General features: G+C 46.0%; 4 protein-coding genes across 4 annotated transcripts; all 4 read right to left on the bottom strand.

Moving 5' to 3' along the window:
- Positions 1 to 546: 546 nt before the first annotated feature.
- LOC111069625 lies at positions 547 to 1,398 on the bottom strand. The gene has a single exon (XM_022359763.2). The coding sequence runs from the start codon at positions 1,259 to 1,261 to the stop codon at positions 629 to 631; it is 633 nt and encodes a 210-aa protein (XP_022215455.2). The 5' UTR covers positions 1,262 to 1,398; the 3' UTR covers positions 547 to 628.
- Positions 1,399 to 2,716: 1,318 nt separating this feature from the next.
- LOC111069582 (odorant receptor 74a) lies at positions 2,717 to 4,241 on the bottom strand. Its single transcript, XM_022359695.2, has 4 exons — positions 3,354 to 4,241; positions 3,172 to 3,267; positions 2,902 to 3,084; positions 2,717 to 2,844 (listed from the first exon to the last, which is right to left on the bottom strand). Exons 1-4 carry the CDS (start codon positions 4,239 to 4,241, stop codon positions 2,794 to 2,796), a joined length of 1,218 nt encoding a protein of 405 aa, XP_022215387.2. The 3' UTR covers positions 2,717 to 2,793.
- Positions 4,242 to 16,652: 12,411 nt separating this feature from the next.
- LOC111069615 (transmembrane protein 209) lies at positions 16,653 to 18,735 on the bottom strand. Its single transcript, XM_022359753.2, has 5 exons — positions 18,645 to 18,735; positions 18,296 to 18,585; positions 17,621 to 18,231; positions 17,225 to 17,554; positions 16,653 to 17,166 (listed from the first exon to the last, which is right to left on the bottom strand). The coding sequence occupies exons 1-5, from the start codon at positions 18,665 to 18,667 to the stop codon at positions 16,804 to 16,806; spliced, it is 1,617 nt and encodes a 538-aa protein (XP_022215445.1). The 5' UTR covers positions 18,668 to 18,735; the 3' UTR covers positions 16,653 to 16,803.
- A 2,262-nt stretch (positions 18,736 to 20,997) lies between these two features.
- Positions 20,998 to 21,997, bottom strand: LOC111069581. Its single transcript, XM_022359694.2, has 2 exons — positions 21,571 to 21,997; positions 20,998 to 21,509 (listed from the first exon to the last, which is right to left on the bottom strand). Exons 1-2 carry the CDS (start codon positions 21,995 to 21,997, stop codon positions 20,998 to 21,000), a joined length of 939 nt encoding a protein of 312 aa, XP_022215386.2.
- Between the last annotated feature and the right edge of the window lie 562 nt (positions 21,998 to 22,559).

Raw genomic sequence — 22,559 nt, 5'->3', positions numbered from 1 at the left:
TGCTAAGACAAAGGCCTCGATGCTCGCTATATTAAAATTAATAAGGCTTATTTTAATACAATTTCCAATGTATTTAAGTTCATTTTAATGGTAGAAATAAATTTAGTGCTAGCCAGCTGTGAAGCATAAAATAAAAGCCACCCGCTTTCCAAGAAATCATTTGAATCATATCTTAATTAATAGCCAATAACTATGACATTTTCTTTCCATATTCTACTCAAATTTTCCAATCCTTTAGAACACACAAAAATATCCATTAATTACTGCAGACAAAAACTAAGCTCTGAAGAATGAAAAGTTCCTGGCACACTCACACGTAACCAACTCCGATTTGAGCGCCATCATCCCCCTGCAAAATAATCAGGGAAGGAATCAGAAGAAACTGCCACACTTTGGGGACTCCAGTGGTGGCACAGCATACTCGTATTATGTATATTTTTCATGCATGTGGAAGGTTCTAAGCTTGCGCGTGGGCCATTAAAATTAACATGTTGGTAGAGTGGAAATTAACCGGAGCCAACCAATCAGCGGAGAGCATGAGCCGAAATCTAATTAAAAAGTTTTGCAAAGTTGGCTGCCGCATATTGCTAATGCTGCCGCTGCTACAGTTGCTGTTGGGTGCTAACCACTAACCGTAGACCATCTTGTGGATGTCCAAATCTTTGAGCGACGTCAGGCGTTCGCCGTAGCCCAACTGCAGCAGCTGCTCCTCCCGCCGATCGTCCACGAGCAGCACCTGGTGCAGGGGCAGATACAGCTGATCGTGGGTGCGCTCGTACAGCTTGCGGGCATTCCACAGAAACAACGCCACTTCCTTGACAAACTTCTCATGGCGCCTCAGAAAGCGCCTCCTCACGCGGTCATGACGCAAAACGTCGCACAGTGGACGATGCACAAACTTCTCCACGGCCCTCAGCAGACGCATCATAATGAAGCGACGATAGCGTCGCTTCACCTCCGCAATGGGCATTTCGTGTGCATTCTCCTGCTCCTTGTCCTGCTTTTTCATGTAGTTCCAGAGGGTCATGGACAGAATGAGGGACACCTTGAAGATGATAATGTACAGCATAACCACCATGGGGCCGACCATGTGGTCGGTTAGCTGATGCTTCCACCACAGCAGATCGCAGTTATTCCGCACGTAGCTATAGTGCATGATCCCCACCAACAACAGCCATATAATGGTGTACTTGGCCAGCGACTCATGGTTCTGGCGGATCAGGCGAAGCGTCCGACGGCACCATTTCGGTATGGAAACCATTCTGTGACAGACTTTAACTCGGAATTAATTTGGGTTTAAGTTTAACAAAATTTAATAAAATGAAAATTCATTGGTGGAAATTTGGGTCTATGATTTATCAAAATTAGTTACAGTTTTTCCAAGTTCTGTCAGAGAATTGCTAACAAAAAAATGAAATAAACTTCCTTTACAGCTAGGATTATTTCTAAGAACTCGAAAGGTTAGAACACCCGCCCGCTCCGCGCTCCAAAAAAGAAACACCCAGCGAGGTGGTTAAGGGTTCAATTATTAGTTGGAAATCATTTCAAGTACTTTTGCAGTTGATGCTCTTCTTGGTATTCCTTTTCTGCATCATCCTATTGACGGCATTTTCACTTTGTTAACACAGTGCACAGAACAGAACAGAACGGAACGGAACAGAACAGAACCAATATCAATTGCGCCTTTGCAATTTGCCATCGGTTTGCTAGCCTTCTTCATAATGGAATCGAATCGCCTTGGGAACGCCACTTTGTGTGGCTCAAAACAAGTCGTTTGTCGCAAGGAGCTGCTTCTGCTTCTGAATCGCACTCTCTGAAGCAATTGCTGGGAGTAGATTGCTGTTGGGTGGAGAGAAGCAGCAGCTGCCATAGAAATACGTCTTGTCAGCCTTGTCGAGTGCCGACTGCCAGTCGGAGGCAAATAGTAGAACGAGTAATAATAAATAAAATTGTAGCCAATTCATAAGGATTTTGCATTTTGTCGCTTCAATCAGGCCATGGGATGATGTGATGATGGTTTCCCTCGGACAGATGGTAAGAAATGGTTGCTGACGCTGCTGCTGTGTCTCGGTGGAAGGGTGGGGAGCAGCAGCCATAAGACAGGCAAACAACATTCATTCATTCTTATTTGCCAAGTGCCGATTGAAGTTGAGCGCAGTACTCCCTACTTCCCTCCCCCACTTCACAGCCCACACCCGGCCAACCCTCCCTAAGCACAATGTGCTGTGGGTATAAATAACGGATTTCCTGTTATAAAATATTTGTAACGACATTTTTCCACCGATTTATGTTTGCCACATATACAGATAGATATTTATGCGCCACTACCACGATTATGTAGTAAAATATAGGGTGAATATATATGTATATATTGCAATGTGCTCCCTCTATATACTCCACTCTGGTTGCTGCTGCTCTCCTTCCTCGAAAGCCCTGCCAATCGCTGCCACTCAGTCATAGGGTCTGGCTGACAGTTATGGCTATATGGATATCGATGGATGTGCCCGGGTAACGTCTTTGGATTTTAGCTGTCAACGCAGCAGCAGCAAATTTCATTTGCTTTAAATGTGCTCCTCCTTATGAGTAGAGTTGAAGTTGGATTTGAATTGATGATGCAGTAACTCTGCATCACGTTGCAGTTGCATTTGCAGCTCCATAAATCACAGTCCTGCACGTATTAATATCTTTGAATACGAATAATTCCCAAGCCCCTAAACACCCACAAATGTGGAATAATAAAACTAAAGGGCAAAAAGGAGCAAAATAAACTGAGAGGCAATCGATTGGCAGTTTTCAGCGCATCGAATTCAAAAAGGTAAAGTACGAGAAGGCACCTTGAATGATCTGTAAAATTAGATTAATAGTAAATAAAATAGCTGCAAACATAAACTTATTCCGCACCTTAAGGACTGCAGCCAGACTAACACGAAAGTACTTCAGACCAGTTATAAAGAACGGCCTGGAGTTCAGTTGAATGGCCAATATGACCAGCTTCATGAGCCTGAGATTCTCCTGCAGATTTTTTGATTGATGGACCACCTGCTCCCAGTCGGCGGTGTAGTACATTAGGGCCAAATCATCCGTCTGTCAGAGAGCAAATTGAAGCACAAGATTAGCAGAAATGTGATGCAGAAATTAAAAAGGGGAATGTAGCTCAGGGATTAGTAATACCGTTTTGTAGAGTATGGAGCCAAGCATGCCAAAGGATAGTAGTTCCATGAACTTGGCCAGAAACCACACAATGTATGCCACATTGCCGAACGGACTCTGTGGTGAGAGAGAGAGAGAGCAACAGCGACAACAGGGAATGAGAATACAAATCCGTTAGAGAATAAGAGAACTTTGCCTCTCACCGTATAGGCCTTGAAGCTGAGGGCACACAGGAGACCCGCACTGAAGGCGAACATCACAAAGATGCGCAAACTAAACTCCTGCTCGATCTCTTCGCCAAAATCATGAAGGGCACCATTCCGGCGCAGGATGTGTGTCAATGCCCGGCGATAGCTGGCAGCCATCTCCACTTGGTTGGCCTCCCACAACAGACGCTGGGCCGTACGTCGCAGATCCTGTCCCAGCTGCACGTAGCGGGCATTCAGGTGCATCATCATCTCGCCGAGCACATTGAGTTCTCCGAAGAGCATGCTGGTCACAATCACTCCCACCCAAAAGTTGAGCCCAACCAGGGGTATGAAATAATGCAGTTGCGTGTTGTCGAACGGATAGACCTGCTTGTAGAGCATCTCGCGGCGATGGTAGATGACATTCTGGACGGGCACCAGCAGAAAGTTGAACAGGGCCAGCAGGTAGACAATCGAATTGAGTCTCGTGCTACGCATCTGACGCTGAATGTCGGCAAAGAGCTGCGGCTCCGACGCCTGCTGCACGTAAATATTCTTGTAGAAGCGCTGCAGCAGGCTCCTGAAGCGGTTCTTGTGCCAGGCCAGCTGGAAGCAGCGTATCTGCATCTCCACCAGTATCAGATAGGTGGGCATGCCCGTCAGAAAGTTGTCTATGTCGTTCCGATTCACAATCAGATAATGAAAATCCACCTCATTGTGCTCGCAAAAGATCAGAAAGCCAACGATCAGTATTAAGCGCTCCAAGTGCTCCGTCCTGGCAGTCACGCCCACCTCCAGGGGCCAGGAGATGTGATTGAGCCTCCGATAGAGGGCCACGGGCCAGGGCAGTGGAGCGAGCTCCCCATCCGCCAAACGGGGACGATACCGAGTGCCACCTAACATGTCCGGGCCGTTGATTGACTGCAGCCACTCAGATTGGACATTGGCTGGTAGCCCATTTATATTCTAATTCTAAATCCGATTGCCACAGCCAGACTGATGAAATATTAAATTCAAGTATTCCGCAATGCTAAATTATTCAGTTTCATTTGCGTTCGTCAAAACAAACCCACAAACGGCAATCGAAACCCGCAACCCGAAACCGAAACAAAAAACCGTAGAGCTCCAGGGCCCCAAAACCCCAAAAGGCAATATCTCATTATTAATTCGAGTTTGTTTGGCGAACTCAAATCAAGTGCAAAAGTTTCAAGTTAATTGGGGATAATTATTAAAGCTGTCGAAAGGGTCTTTAACCGACTGGAATCTATGCCTTTAGAAGTGGTTTGTATGTGTTTGGGAGGTAAGTAAATCCTTGTTAGATGAAACATCAGGCAGTGTCAAGAGTTGGTTTATGGTTCAGCAGAATTGCATCAACATCGTACCATGACTATGACAGCTGCCATAGAAACAATGAATCTGCAAGGGTATTTAAGGCTGCAAAGGTAGGAGTACCCCCGAAGCCAGGAGTCCTTTCTTGTTATGATTATGACAAAATAACACTGACATAATTCCAATAAAAATGAAATTGCCGTAACACACTGACTGACAGCCCTGCTACGCTTTTGTCCGGCAGCTGAACAAAAGCCCCACACAAACGAAGAGGCAGACGGGAAGGGAAAAGAAGGGAAGGCGCAACGCTGTAATGTTGAACAGAGTTTCCTCAAGCAGCTCCACAAAGTATGCACCTGGGACGCACCTGGACCTGGCCCTGGCCCATGCGTGTGTGTGTGTGTGGACCTGCTCCTGCTCCTGTCCATGTTCATACTCGCATCAAAGGGGAACGATGGCAAAGGCGTTGAAGCAGAGCAAATTCAATTCACTACTGTTGATTCTGGCCCTTCGTTGCTGTTCTTTTTGTTGTTTGATAAAAGGATGAAGACCCAGCGGCAAAAGGGCCTCACAACAGCAACAACAACATATACAAAAAAAAAAAATAAATACAAAAAAACCCCAAATAATATTAATATGCAAATTGAGTTTTTTAGTTGAGTGATCTAAGCGGATAACTGAGGACCAGACCAAGTCAAGGCGAACGAAAGCCTCCAGAGACCGACAGACACACAGATCCAGACCCAGACAGAAGGAATCGGGAATTTCTCTCTCTCTCTCTCTCTGTCTCTCACATTGGGGCACTTTGTTTTTGCTTTATTGATTGCCTGGGGGAATCCGGTATCGCCGACTCACACACATGCGAGTAGCCAAGTATGAGTACGTACTGCTTAAATGCGAGTTTCGAATCAATTGAAATCATATTTTATTAAACGTTTACGAGGCCATTTTCCACAGCCGCCGACGGCAAACACACACGCAGCCATCGAGACATGGGCACCAAGTCAATATACATACATCTGGGTACATATAAATCAGGAATCTGTAGCAAATATGTATATACGAATACGAATATACGGACACCCACCACAGATACATAAAGAAATATTTACAAGGATGCCTTCCATGCACCCGCACCGCTGCATACAAAGCCAGCGGCAAACGCATCAAATATAAACACATAAAAACAAGTCGGGAAATCTGTTCTCAAAGTTCCGACTAAAAGATACCTTCAACGCGGGAATTATTCAGCCATGAAAATACGCTTAAGTATCTGACATCTGTTGAGGTTTCTTCATACATTTGCAAGGATGCAGCATACCCTAACAGTTACGGCTAGCGGGTATAGTTGGAATATATATTTATAAATATCTATAGGGCCAGCCACAGGGGCGAAGTCTGGGGTTATGAAATTGTGCTGATTCTTTTGCTTTTTTTCGCGCGTGAAAAACAAATTCCAAAAGAAATTGAAAACAGCCAAACGCAGATTGAAAGCAAACGAGCAATGGACCCGGGCAAACAGAAGGACCTGCGAAAAGGCACGAACTAGGGCAAGTAAACGGGAAGCACAGAAGCAGAAGCAGAGAATCAGGAGTGGCACGCCAATGCTCAGACTGTGGAAAGCTGCCCGAAGGATTTGCCAAATGTCACGCAACTTTCTGCCACAGCTAGGACTGGCACAGTTGCAGGAGGGAAGCAAAGCCAAACACAGAGCACCCTGCAAGCAATTGATTTATAATTACGGACACTACCAGTCAGAGCAGCGGAACAGGGCCAACAACCGCGTTTTTGTAAATTTAGTCAATTAGCCAGGCCAAGACTACTGAAACCGCCAGCGATTACAACTCCCCCGGGACACAGATGAGGCAGTGAGACAGTGTGCCCCCGCAGTGCGTAATTTCCGCTGGGCAATTTTCTTGCTCTTTTTTGTTTGTTTGTATTTCCTTTCAAGTTTTTCCCTACCCCACCCGTACAACCTGTGGCACACGGTGCGTATGAGTGATGTCCTACAGATTTTATTTTTCGTTGTTTTCTACGAATTCTCCACTGCCAGTGGGAGTATCTATGTATGTATCTCTCTTTTTATAAAATATATGCAAATTGGTTTATTTTCATATGGCTGGCAACCAGCGAAGCCGTAGGCCGAATGGACATAGACACGTGTGTCGTCTCCGCCTCCGCTTTTCTCCTACTGTTGGACAGACGTTAAGGGACCAGGGAATGTGCCGATGTAAAGCCGGGTTTCAGCTTTGTCTAGACATAATTGGGGACCTGCACGTAAATTTCGTTAATATTACACAAAAATTGAGATAGATACATTTATGAGATGAATGCTTGGAAAGCGGGAGGAGACGAAAATTGGAAATGTTTTTCCAAAAAAATCACAGCCAAAATTTCTACACATGTAGCCCCGGTTAATACAAATAATGCGATGTTCAAACTTAAAATCCTATTAAAAATGTTGTAAGAAAAGTGCATCAAATAGTTCCACATTTTCCATTTCAGTACCACATATTGACTGACAATAAAAACAGATAACAATCAAACCAAAAGAAATTCACTGATCGAAAACAAATACAAAATTAAAAAAAAATTAGAAATGAGGGAAAGAAGAAAATACGAAATATAAATATAGAAAATTTAATTATAGAAAGAATATAAAAAAGTAAAAGTAAGTAAAATATAAGAAGAAAGAAATAAGAAATATATAACCAAAACAGAAGTACTCACCAGTTCCCATAATTCTTTAGCGTCTAATATTATTTGAGTTATATTTCTGTTGCGTTGTGTTGTTGTGGCTTGTAAACAGCGTGGCGTTACATACATTGTTATTGTTTTTTTTTACTCGCATTTGATCTCGCGTTAACACGTTTACTCTCACTTTTTGTCCACCTAGTCTTTCCTTTTTTAATAGTTTTGCGAGACATTCAACTGTTTTTCTTTTCACGCATTTAAAAAGTTTCACTCACTTTTTGCCGAAACCGCCTGGCACCCCTTGCCGTCATAATGACCATCCTGCACTTGCACTCATTCTCAGTTCCGCTCTTTCTTTAGTTCAGCGGGCCTTTTTCCGCTCTTTCTATAGTTTTGCGGTGCATTTTATTTTCACTTGCACTTTCACTCACTTATTTTCAATTTAGACTTTTCTATTTCCGCTCTTTCCATAGTTCAGCGGGCCTTTTTCCGCTCTTTCTATAGTTTTGCGGGGCATTATATTTTCACTTGCACTTTCACTCACTTTTTGGCCATCTAAGCCTTTTATTATTTTCCGCTCTTTCTTTAGTTCAGCGGGCCTTTTTCCGCTCTTTCTATAGTTTTGCGGGGCATTTTATTTTCACTTGCACTTTCACTCACTTATTTTCAATTTAGACTTTTCTATTTCCGCTCTTTCCATAGTTCAGCGGGCCTTTTTCCGCTCTTTCTATAGTTTTGCGGGGCATTTTATTTTCACTTACACTTTCACTCACTTATAGGCAATCTAGCCTTTTATTATTTTCCGCGCTTTCTTTAGTTCAGCGGGCCTTTTTCCGCTCTTTCTATAGTTTTGCGGGGCATTTTATTTTCACTTGCACTTTCACTCACTTATTGGCAATTTAGCCTTTTCTTCTTCCGCTCTTTCCATAGTTCAGCGGGCCTTTTTCCGCTCTTTCTATAGTTTTGCGGGGCATTATATTTTCACTTGCACTTTCACTCACTTTTTGGCCATCTAAGCCTTTTATTATTTTCCGCTCTTTCTTTAGTTCAGCGGGCCTTTTTCCGCACTTTCTATAGTTTTGCGGGGCATTGTATTTTCACTTGCACTTTCACTCACTTTTTGGCCATCTAAGCCTTTTATTATTTTCCGCTCTTTCTTTAGTTCAGCGGGCCTTTTTCCGCTCTTTCTATAGTTTTGCGGGGCATTTTATTTTCACTTGCACTTTCACTCACTTATTGGCAATTTAGCCTTTTCTATTTCCGCTCTTTCCATAGTTCAGCGGGCCTTTTTCCGCTCTTTCTATAGTTTTGCGGGGCATTATATTTTCACTTGCACTTTCACTCACTTTTTGGCCATCTAAGCCTTTTATTATTTTCCGCTCTTTCTTTAGTTCAGCGGGCCTTTTTCCGCTCTTTTTATAGTTTTGCGGGGCATTTTATTTTCACTTTAACACTTTCAGTAACTTTTTGCCGAAACCGCCTGGCACCCCTTGCCGTCATAATGACCATCCTGCACAAACACTCAATCTCACTCTCACAGAAAAAAAAAAACACTCATATGATGCCGTTACTTTTTCTTTACGACAATATGCGCTCAAAATTTTCGCTCTTTCTTAAGTTTTTGTGGGACATTTTCTTTTTTTCTCACTCGTATTTTATCTGGCTTTAATACTGGCTCTTTTTTCACTCACTGCTTGCCGCCTTCTACTGCTTGTCGTCATAATGATCATAAAGTACATCACTCTCACCTTGCTGAGCGCAGAAAAAAAACTCAACACAAAAAAAAACTCAAGCGCAGGGCACATCTGATGCCGTTATTTTACTTCATTCCTTCTTTACACTCATTCCAATAGCTGGAAACGTGCGCTGGAAGCAGCGCTATACCTACTACGCAATTGCCGTTTTCGGTCGATTTTTCATATGCGAAAAACATTGATTTTACACTTGATATGATCTTTTACTACTTTTCCCCAATGCTTTGGTGCTCCCACATGGAGTTCCACTTTTCCAGCTTTTTCCAGAACTTTTTATAAAACTTTTCACCACGTTTTGGCAGATTTTTCTTTTAAACAACTGCTAGACTTATCACACGGCTTTTTTCAAAATTTCCCGAACTTTTTTCACTATTTTACTGCATATTTGGCTGCGCAATATGAATAAACGTGCGTCTGCGCCGGGAGTTTAAATTTGACTTTGCGCTCTCTTTCCACTCAAAGCCATTTGAAGGTGAAGGAACTGCAATCGGCGAGAGCGTCTAAAAGAGAGGTTTTGCTTTTGTAATGTGTGGGAGTGTGTGTGTGTCTTATAGCTTGGGCGAAAGTTCTAGAAGGAAAGTGCGTGGATGAAATCATCAACATAGAAATGGGGATTGATTTGAACTAATAACATTTCCGGATTTTTGCAACATATTTTACCACTTTTCCGGAAGATTTCCCTTTTAAACACTTGCTTCCTATCACACCTTCTTACTGCACTTTTGGCTGCGCGACATGAATAAACATGCGTCTGAGTCTAAATTTGACTTTGCGCTCTCTTTCCACTCAAAGTCATTTGAAGGTGAAGGAACAGCAATCGCTGAGAGCGTCTAAAAGAGAGGCTTTGCTTTTGCAATGTGTGTGAGTGTGTTGTAGGTTTGGCGAATGTTCTAGAAGGAGAGTGCGTGGATGAGATCATCAGCATAGAGCTGGCGACTGATTTGAACTTATTACATTTCCGGGTTTTTGCAACATATTTTACCAGTTCTCCGGCAGATTTCCCTTTTAAACACTTGCTACCTATCACACCTTCTTACTGCACTTTTGGCTGCGCGACATGAATAAACATGCGTCTGAGTCTAAATTTGACTTTGCGCTCTCTTTCCACTCAAAGTCATTTGAAGGTGAAGGAACAGCAATCGCTGAGAGCGTCTAAAAGAGAGGCTTTGCTTTTGCAATGTGTGGGAGTGTGTGTATGTTATTGGGCGAATGTTCTAGAAGGAAAGTGCGTGGATGAAATCATCAACATAGAAATGGCGATTGATTTGAAGAGTTTTTTATCTTTGATTCTATCTTCCTACTGAATGTGGTGCTAGTGCAATGTTCTGAAGCGGGGCCGAACAGTTTAGAGCACTTTGCTGAGAGCAGGACAGCTCTGCCAGCAAAGAACGAAATCGAAAGTGAGTGGGTGGCCGAGCAAAAGCGCAGTGTATGTATGTATGTATGTGAGTGCAGAGCAGCGAAGGCTAGTCACGCTCTCCCTGTCACTCAGCAAATAACGCAAGTGTGAGGCCGAGCAAGAGAGCATAGTAGTTGTGTAGATCACAAAGTCAAGACCTCTCTCTCTCTCTCTCTCTCTCTAACAAAGCTGATGCTTTAAAACTTAACGACTTTGCAAACTTTACTCAAACTTTATTCAGTGTTATATACATATATTAGAAAAACTCCTCTGGAGTAGAGAAATGGAATCCAAAAACTAAGCTAAGCTAAAGCACGTATAGGTATACAGTCGCTACATGTTCAGGATCAATATTGTATTCATATAAGGAGCTCCCAAATCATTATCATCTCAATAACAAAAGTAATATAATATAAGCTATGATAGCTAACGTTTCCTTGGCCCCATCCTGCAGATTCAATCAAACTGAATAAACCCAGCCATTGTCACAATCGCTTCATGATTCGTGGCCCCATTCCCATTCCCAATTATGAGCACACTCGCACTCCCAGCCCAGACCCAGACCCACACTCAGATCCAGCCCACCTAAGTGGACAGACACACTGCGACATCCTACCCAATGCTGGTTGTCCTGGTCAACCAAATATTTATACACAATAAGCTGGTCGGAGCTTTTACTTTTCGGCTTTCCTTTTTGGCTTCGCAGTTTATTTATTTTCCTTGCCATCTATGAGAGCGAGTGCGAGTGCGAGTACTTGTGTTGGTTTTTGCCCAGAGGCCAGCGGCCAGGGGCCACCATTAATGAAAAGAATATTTTTGCCCATTATGCGCCAATATGGTCCGCCATATTTCGGTTTATTTAATTTTGCGCAAATAAAACGGAAGTGGCGTTTTTATTTTTGCTCCATCTCGTCCTTCCTTCTCCACTTCCTTCTCGTCTAGTGGCGCTCCTCCTGGCCTGGTCGAATTTTCGTGCGCTACATAAAATTCTGATGTGGATGTGGATGTCGCTGTCGATGTCGGGAGGGGGGGACCAAACAAACTTGCGACAGTGCTGGGATCTGGGATCGGGCTGCTGGATACTGTAAACTGGGATAGTATAGTGGCTGCTCTGCTACCATTGTGGAGCATTAAAGCTCGCTTTAAAGCGAGGACTCCTCTCCCTCTATCTATGGCCGAGCACTTCCGTTTGGCGCGCCAGTTGTGAGCGTTCCCAGGCGCTGCTAAAAATGGAAATGGCTGTCATTTCCTTTCCTATGAAGCGGGAGACATGCGAAGCCCCCTCCGCCATGGCGAACTAACCGAACCCATCAGCCATTAATGGTCGAAATGAGTATTCATGCTCAACTATTTGGCAGCAGCCGTAGCCGTAGCCGTTTTTGAAGTTTGCAGCTTCTTGTCCGGGGCTTAAAGCGTTAAGGATTGAGGATCTATCCTCGAGTATGCATCGTTCGCCCATTGAAATATTAATTAGTAGTATGGAACGCTCCCAGGCACTCCTGCCAATGGGAATGCCAATGGGAATGGAATTGCTGCAGTATTTGCTTGACTGACGATTGCTGCAGTGCAACCACTGACACTCATTCTCATCCACAATCTCCTTCTGCTGCTGCTGCTGCTGTTGCTGCTCCACCTGTTCCAACTGCTCTTTCTCCACACCCTACCCCCACCGTTTCCCTAGAACTTACGCAACTAATCTGTGCTCCGTGTGTGTGTGTGGGTGTGTGGTGTGGGTGTGTGTGTGGGTAGTTGTTGGGTTTTGCGGGGGCATTTGCATTTAATCGGATTTGCGTACTGGCTGCCCAGATTACAGGTTGTACTTATACTTCTGATTCCCAGGCAAAAGAAGAGGCGGCAGGCAGACAGACAGACAGACAGGCAGACAGTCGATGCCAGTGCAGACCAAAGTCCATTTGTTGTGCAATCCCAATGTGTGTATGCCCGTGTGTGTGTGTGTGTGTGTGTGGACCACAGGCAGAACTAGTAAGCAAGTGGCATCATGACAAATTAACATGAGCAGCCAGTACCCCCCCGCACACTCACTGGACACACTGGACTCCATTGTTGCTGCCTGTCATCTTGCGGCAGCTGCTGCTCCATTGTGGCAGGGACGGGACGGGACAGGCTTGGCATGTCGTAGAAAACCTATTTAGAAATGTTTTCGTTGCTCCTGGAAGCTGGCTTCAATTAGGCATCGTTCCAAGTTTGCTCTTTGCCTCTGCAAAGATTTTCTGATTTGTAGACCAAAGGGGGAGCAAGTGGCAAACAATTAGTGAAAGTTCTTTGCCTGCTTTGGATCTACATACGCACTGCCCTTTACAGGGTATCGTACCGGCTGAACGCTCTCCCTGTGGCTCTGCTTTTATTTGCCGGGAAATGTTTGTAGCATTTCCGCTTTATATCAAATATAAAAAATGACTCCTTTTAGACGTATTTGACAAAAGTTCTATGTCACTCACACTCCTCCTCTTCGGACTGCTCTATGCCACACACACACACGCACACTGATGTGTGTTCCTGTTCCTGCCACACACAAAACCTTCCCCGTATAGAGACATATAATTGCATAAATCAAACTCAAACATGCAACATGAAAAATCGCATTAATTTATCTGCTCACTGCTCATGGGTAGTAGTCTCTCTGCCCCACCGCCACTGCCACAGCCAGTGTCTCTGCCACTGCCTATATGGGGCACATCATCCTCCAGATGCTGGGGGTAACATATCCGCTTATGTCAATTTTTTTTTTTTTTTTTTTTTTTGCTGCTCTGCTACTTGGAGTGGCGGCATCATCAACGCTGCTCTCCGCACACTCCTCAGCCCTGCCACTTCAGCCAGTTGTCACTGTCAGTTTTGGCTTCCAGTGTTTTGTCACTGGAATCCCCACTGCCCCCTGCCCCCAACAACCCACTCCTGCTGATACTCACCAATCCTAGCTCTCTCTCTCTCCGTCTGTTCTGTTCTGTCGCCTGGTTTTGTTTGCTTAAATGCTTCATTTACTTTATGGATTGTTGCTATATTTTTTCTTCAACTTGCAACCCAAAATGTGGAATGGCGTATAAATTTCACGTCAATTTTTATACACACACTCCACGAGTGGGAGAGAGTGCAGAGAGAGTGGGAGAGAGTGGTCTGAAGGAGCTCAGCTGGGTGAGCCCTTGACTGATTGTGGCCCGTCACAACTTGGTTCCTTTTAATAACTTGCCCACACACACACACCACACACACATGTGGTGTGTGTGGGTGGGGGGTGCTGGGAGGATTCATCCGCTAATAACCTGGTTTTATTTATTTTTTTCTATTTAGGTCGCCCACTTTAAGTGCCTCCTCTGTTCACGCTACATAGTTTAAAATTCTTTATAATTGGATTGTAGCATCTAAAGCTGCACTGAAACCACCCGGGCATCGTACCCCCATCCCCCTACCCGGATCAGGGCACCCACATTTTTTATGGCCAGCCTCGGACCGGGACCGGAGCCGGAGCCGGACCAAGCCGAACCGAACCCAGGAGTTTTGCTGGCTGCTTGTCAAAAGGATTTTACAGTTGACGCGTGCAAAGCAAAGCTGCGCCAGCGCCAGCCTCAGACCCACTCAAACCCTTTTCTGGAGAGGCCGTAACCCTGGATGCGGCACTCCACTCCACAGCCAGACACAGATATGGCAGAGTGGGGGAATCCTGGATGTGATGATATGTTTCATTTCACACGGCAACGGCTGGCAATCCTTTCGACCGCACACAGACAGCACCCGCTCTCCACTGCGCCCCCTGCCCATCCCCCACCACACCCCACCCCACCCCACTCACTGCCACTGCCACAGGGCCACAGGAGCCGAGATTTATGTTTTCTTGTAAACAAAATAACGGACATGCTTGAGGCTTTTTGGCAGGGGATGGGGATGGGGCACGGGCAGAGGGGTAGATATCATATGTGTGAAGGGGTGCTGCAAGGTGGGGTAGGGTAGCCAGCCCCAGGCCATTCCCCGCACTGACAAACGGGATTAGGCGCATGTAAACCTGCGTGTTCGATTTGCAGCTTTCTTGCCTCCCAACTTCGACTTGGAGCCGTATCTGAATCGGATCATCAGGGATGTGGTGTGGATGTGCTCCTTCCTCTCACATACACATCTGTTTGGTGTGTGTGTGTTTGTGTGTGTTTGTGAGGCTGTAGCAAACGTAAAAATTAATTATTCAAAGGCGCATGAGATAACTGAGGAGATATCTCTTTCCTTTTCCTTCTTTTATCCCTCCTTCCCACATTTCGTTTCCTATTTGGTGTTGCTATTTTTTTGTTACTGTTTGGAAACTGTTCTTTGCTTATCTATCATTAATGGATTGGCCAACAAATGCTATAAATCTTAAATTGCATTCTTAAATTCTTAAATAAAGCAACTCAAAATGAAGAGCTTTGATTTGAACTTTGAAGCAACCTCACACGTACATATATCGTTTAATTCATTCATAATCGAAGCCTTGCCACGCTCACTGTATAAGCCCATACTCATTCCCTGCCACATCTCCTTGAGCCACTCCTTGAGACAGTTGCTTCAAAGAACACTTACTTCCATTTCGGCATAGATACTCGCAGCCTCCTGGATAAAGCCTCCTTCAAAGCGCTGGCTGTTAAATGAAAATTTGTGTAAGCCGCAAAAAAGAAGAAAAAGTCCATTGAGAGAGACGGAGAGAGAGAGAGTGTGCGGCGACGATTGGCAATCGAATTTAATGCGCATTTCTCTTTTAAAGTGTCTGCATCTGGGGACAGGACAGCGCCACCACCCATGTCGCCTTTTGTCAACAGCAGCCAACTCCCCAAGCCCAATCCCCCCAAAAAAAAAAAACAAGTAGATGAAGCCCCCAACCCAGCGAGCCGCACTAATCAACACAATTACGGAGCAGTCGAAGGAAAACTTTTCTAATTGGATATGAAGACGCGCACATGCGTTCCGTTCCGTTTCGTTTCTTTTAAAGGCGCGCGCGCCTGCATGCCACTCCCAGCCTGGGTCCAAATATTGTGACAAGAAAATGGAGCAGCATCCCAGCTGAGCTGGTAGAAAAGGCTCCAGTTCCAACTCCCATTTAGGCATCGCATCGCCGTTGCTCCGTCGCTTTGACAAATTATTTTTAAGCCAATTTACAACTTGAGAAAAAGTATCAGGAAAACATATCACACTTGCTGAGGGGGTGAGCGAGACGCGAGGAAGGGGATGGCATGGGATGGGATGGGCATGAGGCAGAACTCTGCTGTATACCCCTGGGAAGGAGTGGCGTGGGGATGGGGTGATGGGCTGGGAGTGTTTGTGTAGGTGGAGCAAATATAATGCGGGCAGGGGGGGGGGGATAAAAGTGTAAAGTTGACATCCCAGGCACATTACTCACTCGAGGTGCCAGCCAGCCAGGCCATCCTGCCAGCCCATGAGCAGCGAGCAGCGCGCAGCAGCGGGGACATCCAAGCCAAGCCAGCCAGCCAGCCAGCCAACCGATTCCACGTCAAAGCAGGCAGACAGGGAGCAAGCAAAGAACAGAGACCAGAAATGAGCATGGCCAAGAGAAATGGTAATGCGGCCGGCTGAGAGCCGATACCTTCACTTGCCGCTTGCCACTTGCCACTTGCCTCAACTCTAACCCAATCGCTGAGTATATGCAGCCAAGAGTTTGTGTGCTGTGCCGTGCACTTCTTTTGCAGCATTTTCTCAATGTCTCTCGACAAAATGTCGACATCGTACTCGGCGGAAACCATTAATTTTGTCACTTTCGGAAGTGCAAAATGCCGGAGGAGAAGGTGCTGCAGCTAGGACGGCCTGGGCCATTGACCAAGCGTACAGCAAAACAACTTTCAGCAATATTGAGAATCATGAAAAGGCAATTACAGTCAGGCAGCTGCTACTGCCCAGCCAGCGATCAAGAGAGAGAGAGAGAGAGAGAGTGGGATGCCCAAACTGACTACCAAGCAAGTTAATTGTTGGCCAGGCACTGACCGCAATTACCGCTGGGGACAGCGAAGGCAACCCACACACCACACACGACCCACGCATGGGCAACGCAGGACACGGGAGAACGTACAGAGGGGGACATGGGTCTACTAACCGCAGTAGCCGCAACGCACACGTTGTTGTGACCCGTTCATAGTCTCGATTGTTGACTTAATAATTACAAATGCATAATTTAATAGTAACAAAATATATGAGCAATGCCGAGAGAGAGGAGTCTGAGGCGAGTCAAGAGTATACATGAAATGTAGGGATGCTTACAAAATATAATAGGAGACAGAGACAGAGGAGTGTTCTGTTCAGTTCAGTTCTCAATAACGCACATAATATTTATGCCACTCTTGCCGAGATTGACGCCCTCGAGCGCCGACTCCTGCTGCTGACGCATGTAGATGAGGAACTGAATGATGACGTAGAAGAAGTTGTTTCTGTCGTAGACGCAGTTGTGCAGCTCCTTGTCGCTGATGAAATTGAACTTGGGATTGAGCGGGTTGCTGCTGCAGAGAATGGCACAGTGGGCCTTGTTGTGCACGGCATTCACAATGTCCTTGGTGGAGCGCTTCTCGTCGCGCATCAGCACATAGCGGCAGTGAAAGGGCCGACCCCCGCCCTGTGGCATGGGCATCAGTTGGCTGTCCAAATACACGCAAAACAAATGGAAAATAATCTGCAAGAAATCAATTAATAAACTGATTTTGTAGAGATTTCTGTGGCTCGTTTCTTACGGCTGCATCGGTGGGCAGGTGGTCGCCCCATTCCTGTCCGTTGTGCGAGTTGCCAGAGTTCCAGCGGAAATCGGCCAGGCAGGAGCCCTGCGACAGCTCCTTGATGCGTTGCACCAAGTACTCCTGATTGCTGAAGGTGTCGAGAAAGGGCAGCAGCATGGGCAGAATGGGGGCACAGGTCTGCACAAATTGCTGATTATCGGCTGTCTTGCGCAGCCGCTCCAGACTCACGGCTCCGATCTTCAAGTCGTTGAGGCCACGCTGCCGGAACATTTCGTCCACATGGTTGATCTCCTTGACCAGGCGCTGCAGTATGGTGGTGGAGATCCACTAAAGAAACGAGGAAATTATTAGTCAAGGCCTTGCGGCAGCGGCATCGTGCAGCATTTGGCATACATTTCGCAGGTTGGCCACATATTGCGACAGTTTGTCCGTGGAGATGCGATTGATGACCTCCGAGTTGCTGTCCTTGAACTGAAACGAGCTCAGCTCCTCAATGGATGTGGGCGCGCTCTCGGTGGAGACCGGTGGCGGCGGTGCCAGCTGATAGATGGTCCTCAATCGGTTCAACTGTTGGTTGCAACAGTTCCAGAACGAATTATTGGAGCTCGTGTGCTGCATGCTCGGCCCATCCGAATTCTCCAAGATGCTACGCTGACGTCGGGCATTCTTCATCAGCGCCGGCAGCTGGCGGGCATCGGTGAGGAAGTCGTCCTGCCGCAGCTCGGCATAGGGCGAGTCATCGCTGATGTTGCTGATATTCAGCGAACTGTTGTGCATCATTGGCGAGCTGTTGTACGAGGCATTCTGCATGTGCTGGTGCTGGTGCTGCTGTTGGGGTGTCCTTGTGATGCTGGGACTGCGACGCTGCGATGGAGAGCTCCAGCAGGAGTCCTCGAACGATGAATGCCAATTGATAATGGGTGTATCATCCTCGAAATCGGTGTCCACTTCATAGCAACGCGGCTTCTTCGCCTTCCGTGTGAAAATGGTTCTGAAAGAGTTGTCTAAACGACCACGAGAAAGCATTAGAATGGTCCCGGAATGAACACCCCGGAATCAACTCCTCACCATCATAGCCATCCAGCAGACACTTTTGCACATCTGTGCCCAGAACCTGGTCGCCGCTTAAACATAACCACAAATACTTGGCCAGGCAGGCCAACGCGCTGAGGGCCGTCACCGTGGTCACCGAGCACTCGGCCACGAAGAAGTACGTCCAATGCAGCGAGGGGCACGTCTGCGACAAGTCAAACAGCAGCAGTGACAGGAGGGCCACGTTAATTGTGCACCATTTGAGATATGTTTTGGCCTGGGCGCCGCGGAGACGCAGATCCAAGCTCTTCTCCACCAACGGCGAGCTGGTGGACATTGAATTTGTGTTAGTCATATCTTCGTGGGTGGTATTTCGCAATCTTACCTTTTGCACCGGGAGTAGTTCATGCTGTTTATCGTACTTTGATTTTTTAATAAAATTTTGTGTTTTTAATAAAATTTGCGGGAAAAACTTATCGATAGCGACCATCAACAATATACCGCAATGGACCTTTTCATTAATGCCGTAAATATACTGACCGACACGACAAGAGCGTTGATATTCCTCGATTTTTATATTCGGCTTAATATTACTAGCTAGTTAGCCCTCTCAACCCCAAAAAAATAATTTTATCCAATTCCTCAATAAATTTTGTTCAGGATTCAGCTCCTTTCATTGGATTGTTTACATAGTAAGGTTCAAACAAAAACAACATAAAACGAATGAGACGTCGTTGTCGGTGGCGCTGCCAGACTCGTGTAATTCGTAGTTGTGGGCTGCCACCATGATATTTTGCTACCCGTTTCATTACCGATTCGCTTTGAACCGATATGGCAGATCTAAAAACAAATTTCCGCAAAAAAGAAGAAGAGTAAAAATTTTCCGCAAAAAGGAAGAAGAAAACCGAAGCGGAAAATTTGTCAGCGGTATTTTTTGTGCGCTAAATAGAGTTTGGCGGTCATTTTGAAAATTATAAGGATAAGGGTATGATGTGTGACGTATGACGTCACAAAATCCCGAGCTTTCAAGGATAAAGCCCACCTCACCCACATAACAAATAACAATGGCGACCATTTTTAGAACTAAAATCAATATACTTGACCGTCAGGTGCCGCCCTGACAAAAGCATCCCTGTGTAGCGTGGCCAAGTAACAGGAATAATTTAGATTTAATATTGAATTTTTAAGCATTCAAATTTAATGCAAACGAGAACGTGTGAGTCGCTTCTGGGGACGCGACTCTACTTTTATACCCGTGCTCAGTCAGTATATACATTTTTGAGCTTATGATTTATGTAGAATTCAAATCTGAGATACCAGGCAAACAGAAATCAGCAGAAAATCTGTCATTTGAGCGTTTGAAAGTGGAGGCAGAAAATGAGAGAAATTAGAACGAAAAAACAACTCAAAATTAATTTCTGCATTCTGGCTATAGTGTGGATCCGATCTGATTCAGATTCGGCAATCTGGTAGATATGGGCATTCTCTACGATACTGCGTTTTTATACCCGTACTCAAAAAAGAGTTAAGGGGTATATTAGATTTGTGGTAAAAGTGGATGTGTGTAACGCAGAGAAGGAAACGTTTCCGACCCCATAAAATATATATTCTTGATCAGCATCAATAGCCGAGTCGATAGAGCCAGCTGTCTGTCCGCTTGTTTGACGCCTGGATCTAGAGACTATAAAAGCTAGAGGAACCAAATTTGGTTTCCAGACTCATGTGATATCACACTGCTACAAGTGTATTTCAAAATTTCGCCCCGCCCCCTTCCGCCCCCACAAAGAACGAAAATCTGTGGCAGGCACAGTTTTAAAAACACGATAAAACTAAAAACGCAGTATCGTAGAGAATGACCATATCTACCAGACTGCCGAATCTGAATCAGATCGGATCATAATTATAGCCAGAATGAAGAAATTAATTTTCAGTTGCTTCCCCTGCCCCCTCCTTCCAACGACAACGCAACTCATTTTCCTTCTCGCTCGCACACTCTGCCGCGTTCAGTGCGCGAGCAACCCCTAGCGGAGGAGATGTAGAATATGAATGGTACATCTAGAATCTACATGTTAGATGTAAAATATACATTGTATATGTAGATGTAGATAGCAGATGTAGCAAAAAAATGTAAAATGTAAAATTTTTTTTTTTTTCTAAAATTCTAAAAAATCATAAGCTCAATAATGTATATACTGACTGAGTACGGGTATAAGTAGAGTCGTGTCCCCAGAAACGACTCACACGTTCCTTCTCGTTAGTTTTATCGTATCGCTAAAATTGTGCCTGCCACAGATTTTCGTCCTTTGTGGTGGCGGGGCGACATTTTGAAATGCACTTGTAGCAGTGGGATATCACATGAGTCTAGAAACCAAATTTGGTTTCCCTAGCTCTTATAGTCTCTGAGATCCAGGCGACAAACAAGACGAACGGACGGACAGACGAACAGACGGACATGGCCATATCAACTCGGTTGTTGATGCTGATCAATAATATATATACTTTATGGGGTCGGAAACGTTTCCATCTGTGCGTTACACACATCCACTTTTACCACAAATCTAATATACCCCTTAACTCTTTTTTGAGTACGGGTATTAAAATCAGCTCGCTCTTTTAACTTGATTAAATTATCGAATAAAATGATTTATTTATTCATTAAAAATGCTATCTATCATTGGTCGAATTGGTCTGAAAATCGGAGAGGCTGAACTATTTCATGGGAAAACTATAATCCTTTCCTATAATCGAATCGCGCGTCTTCGCCTCTTACGCTTTCCCACAATGGAGGGGCCGACACCCACTCCGACCCCCAGCCCCGGAACTGGGGCGAGCTGAAACAGCAGCGGATTGTTGATCAGAGCTGCTGCTATGCCCAAGACCGTGGCACTGGCCAGCGGAATGAGGAAGCTCTTGGCCAGCAGTGCCTTCGGTGAGATTTCCGGCGATCCCTTGTGCGCGACAATCTCGTGAGAGTCGATGGGATACGAGCTGTAGCTGTACTCCACACCTGGTCCCGCATAGTGTCCCGGCTCGGGTCGCGGCCTGTAGACGTGGTATGGCGGTCCTCCCGCCTCGACACTGGAGCCGTATCCGTGGCCGGGCACTGGTGGTCCCTGCTCGTAGCCGTGGCCAGGCAGAGCTCCCTGCTCGTAGCCGTGTGCGGGTCCTGCTGCGTAGTCGTACGGATAGGGATGTCCTTCATAAGCATAGCTTTTGCCTCCTGCTTCGCTTCCGCTGCTTCCGTACTGACCTACGGATTATGGAATGGATAGCTCTGAGGGGATCTTCACTTTACTTTCGGCTGAACTTACCCACGCCGATGCGATCCTGAAGCGGGCGACCGCCTCCCTGGCGCCACTTGTCGTAGGCCTCGCTGAGACTTTCTTTAAAGCCGCCAATCTTGGCTGCAGATTCTCCTCCTCCGCCGGGAGGAAGTGCACCAATCGACTTGGATATAAATCCAGCTGCAGTGCTGTCCAGCTTCTGCACTGAACCTGGTCCTCGATAGAACTCCGGCGGTGGATCGTAGCTCTTGGCTGCTGCGGCTGCTGCTGAGCCGCCCGAGTCCAGACTGACGCTGATCTGCCGCTTCTGTGGAGGCTTCAGCGGTGTCCAGGCGTCCGCTGTGGAGTTCTGCTTCTGCGCGACCACCGCAGACAGCCAGAGGCAGAGACACCAGCACAGGGAGAGGCAGAGGCTGGGTATGCCGGTGCGTAGATTCCGATTCGATGCAAACATTTCGACTGGGAACGCGGCCTGCAGCAGCAGCGTTTATAAGGGAGCTGGAGCTGGTGGCAGGTGGCAGGTGTCTCCCCCCAGTGTCATCATTTTGTGGCATTACAGAAGTGGCGACAAATTGCGGGCTGACGGCAATTTAGGGCCTGCGATTGTTGTCGCCGCTTCGCTGGCATTGGGATTGAGACGCGCGTCTGCCGTGGTGGCATGGGCCACGATTAGTGCCGCCAGCTTGGCAGTCGAGGGAGGCAGGTGGAGCGAGTTCTTTCTTCACTCTTTTCAACATCAGCGGGGCCTTTCATCAGCGGGTGCAACGGGCGTATAGTTGCCAATTTGTGCCCACTGCCAGTCCAGTCCCACTTGCTGCTCCCACTCATGGATTATTGAAATTAAATCATGAAGCAGCCGCCACCACTCGCACACAAATTAGGCAGTGGAATTGTTTGCGCCCTCGAGTTGCAGCTCAAGTTTAATTAAATCATTATTATTATTATTTTTTGATCGTAGACTCTCCAGGCTCAGGCCCAGGGGGAACGATCTGCGAGACTCTTCTGCAAGGTCAGTT

Source organism: Drosophila obscura, unplaced genomic scaffold, assembly GCF_018151105.1.
Source record: "Drosophila obscura isolate BZ-5 IFL unplaced genomic scaffold, ASM1815110v1 contig_1, whole genome shotgun sequence".
NCBI classification, from domain to species: domain Eukaryota; kingdom Metazoa; phylum Arthropoda; class Insecta; order Diptera; family Drosophilidae; genus Drosophila; species Drosophila obscura.
This window is presented reverse-complemented; position numbering and strand designations above follow the sequence as displayed.

What these genes read in the sequence shown, in the direction of transcription:
- LOC111069581 (XM_022359694.2), bottom strand. Translation starts at nt 21,997, where the DNA reads ATGTTTGCATCGAATCGGAATCTACGCACCGGCATACCCAGCCTCTGC. An exon ending in TCAGGATCGCATCGGCGTGG is followed by an intron (nt 21,510 to 21,570) that starts GTAAGTTCAGCC and finishes CATAATCCGTAG; the next exon opens with GTCAGTACGGAAGCAGCGGA.
- LOC111069625 (XM_022359763.2), bottom strand. Translation starts at nt 1,261, where the DNA reads ATGGTTTCCATACCGAAATGGTGCCGTCGGACGCTTCGCCTGATCCGC.
- LOC111069615 (XM_022359753.2), bottom strand. Translation starts at nt 18,667, where the DNA reads ATGAACTACTCCCGGTGCAAAAG. An exon ending in AACTACTCCCGGTGCAAAAG is followed by an intron (nt 18,586 to 18,644) that starts GTAAGATTGCGA and finishes AATGTCCACCAG; the next exon opens with CTCGCCGTTGGTGGAGAAGA. An exon ending in TCTGCTGGATGGCTATGATG is followed by an intron (nt 18,232 to 18,295) that starts GTGAGGAGTTGA and finishes GTGGTCGTTTAG; the next exon opens with ACAACTCTTTCAGAACCATT.
- LOC111069582 (XM_022359695.2), bottom strand. Translation starts at nt 4,241, where the DNA reads ATGTTAGGTGGCACTCGGTATCGTCCCCGTTTGGCGGATGGGGAGCTC. An exon ending in TCAGCTTCAAGGCCTATACG is followed by an intron (nt 3,268 to 3,353) that starts GTGAGAGGCAAA and finishes CTCTCACCACAG; the next exon opens with AGTCCGTTCGGCAATGTGGC. An exon ending in GTCTGGCTGCAGTCCTTAAG is followed by an intron (nt 2,845 to 2,901) that starts GTGCGGAATAAG and finishes CTAATTTTACAG; the next exon opens with ATCATTCAAGGTGCCTTCTC.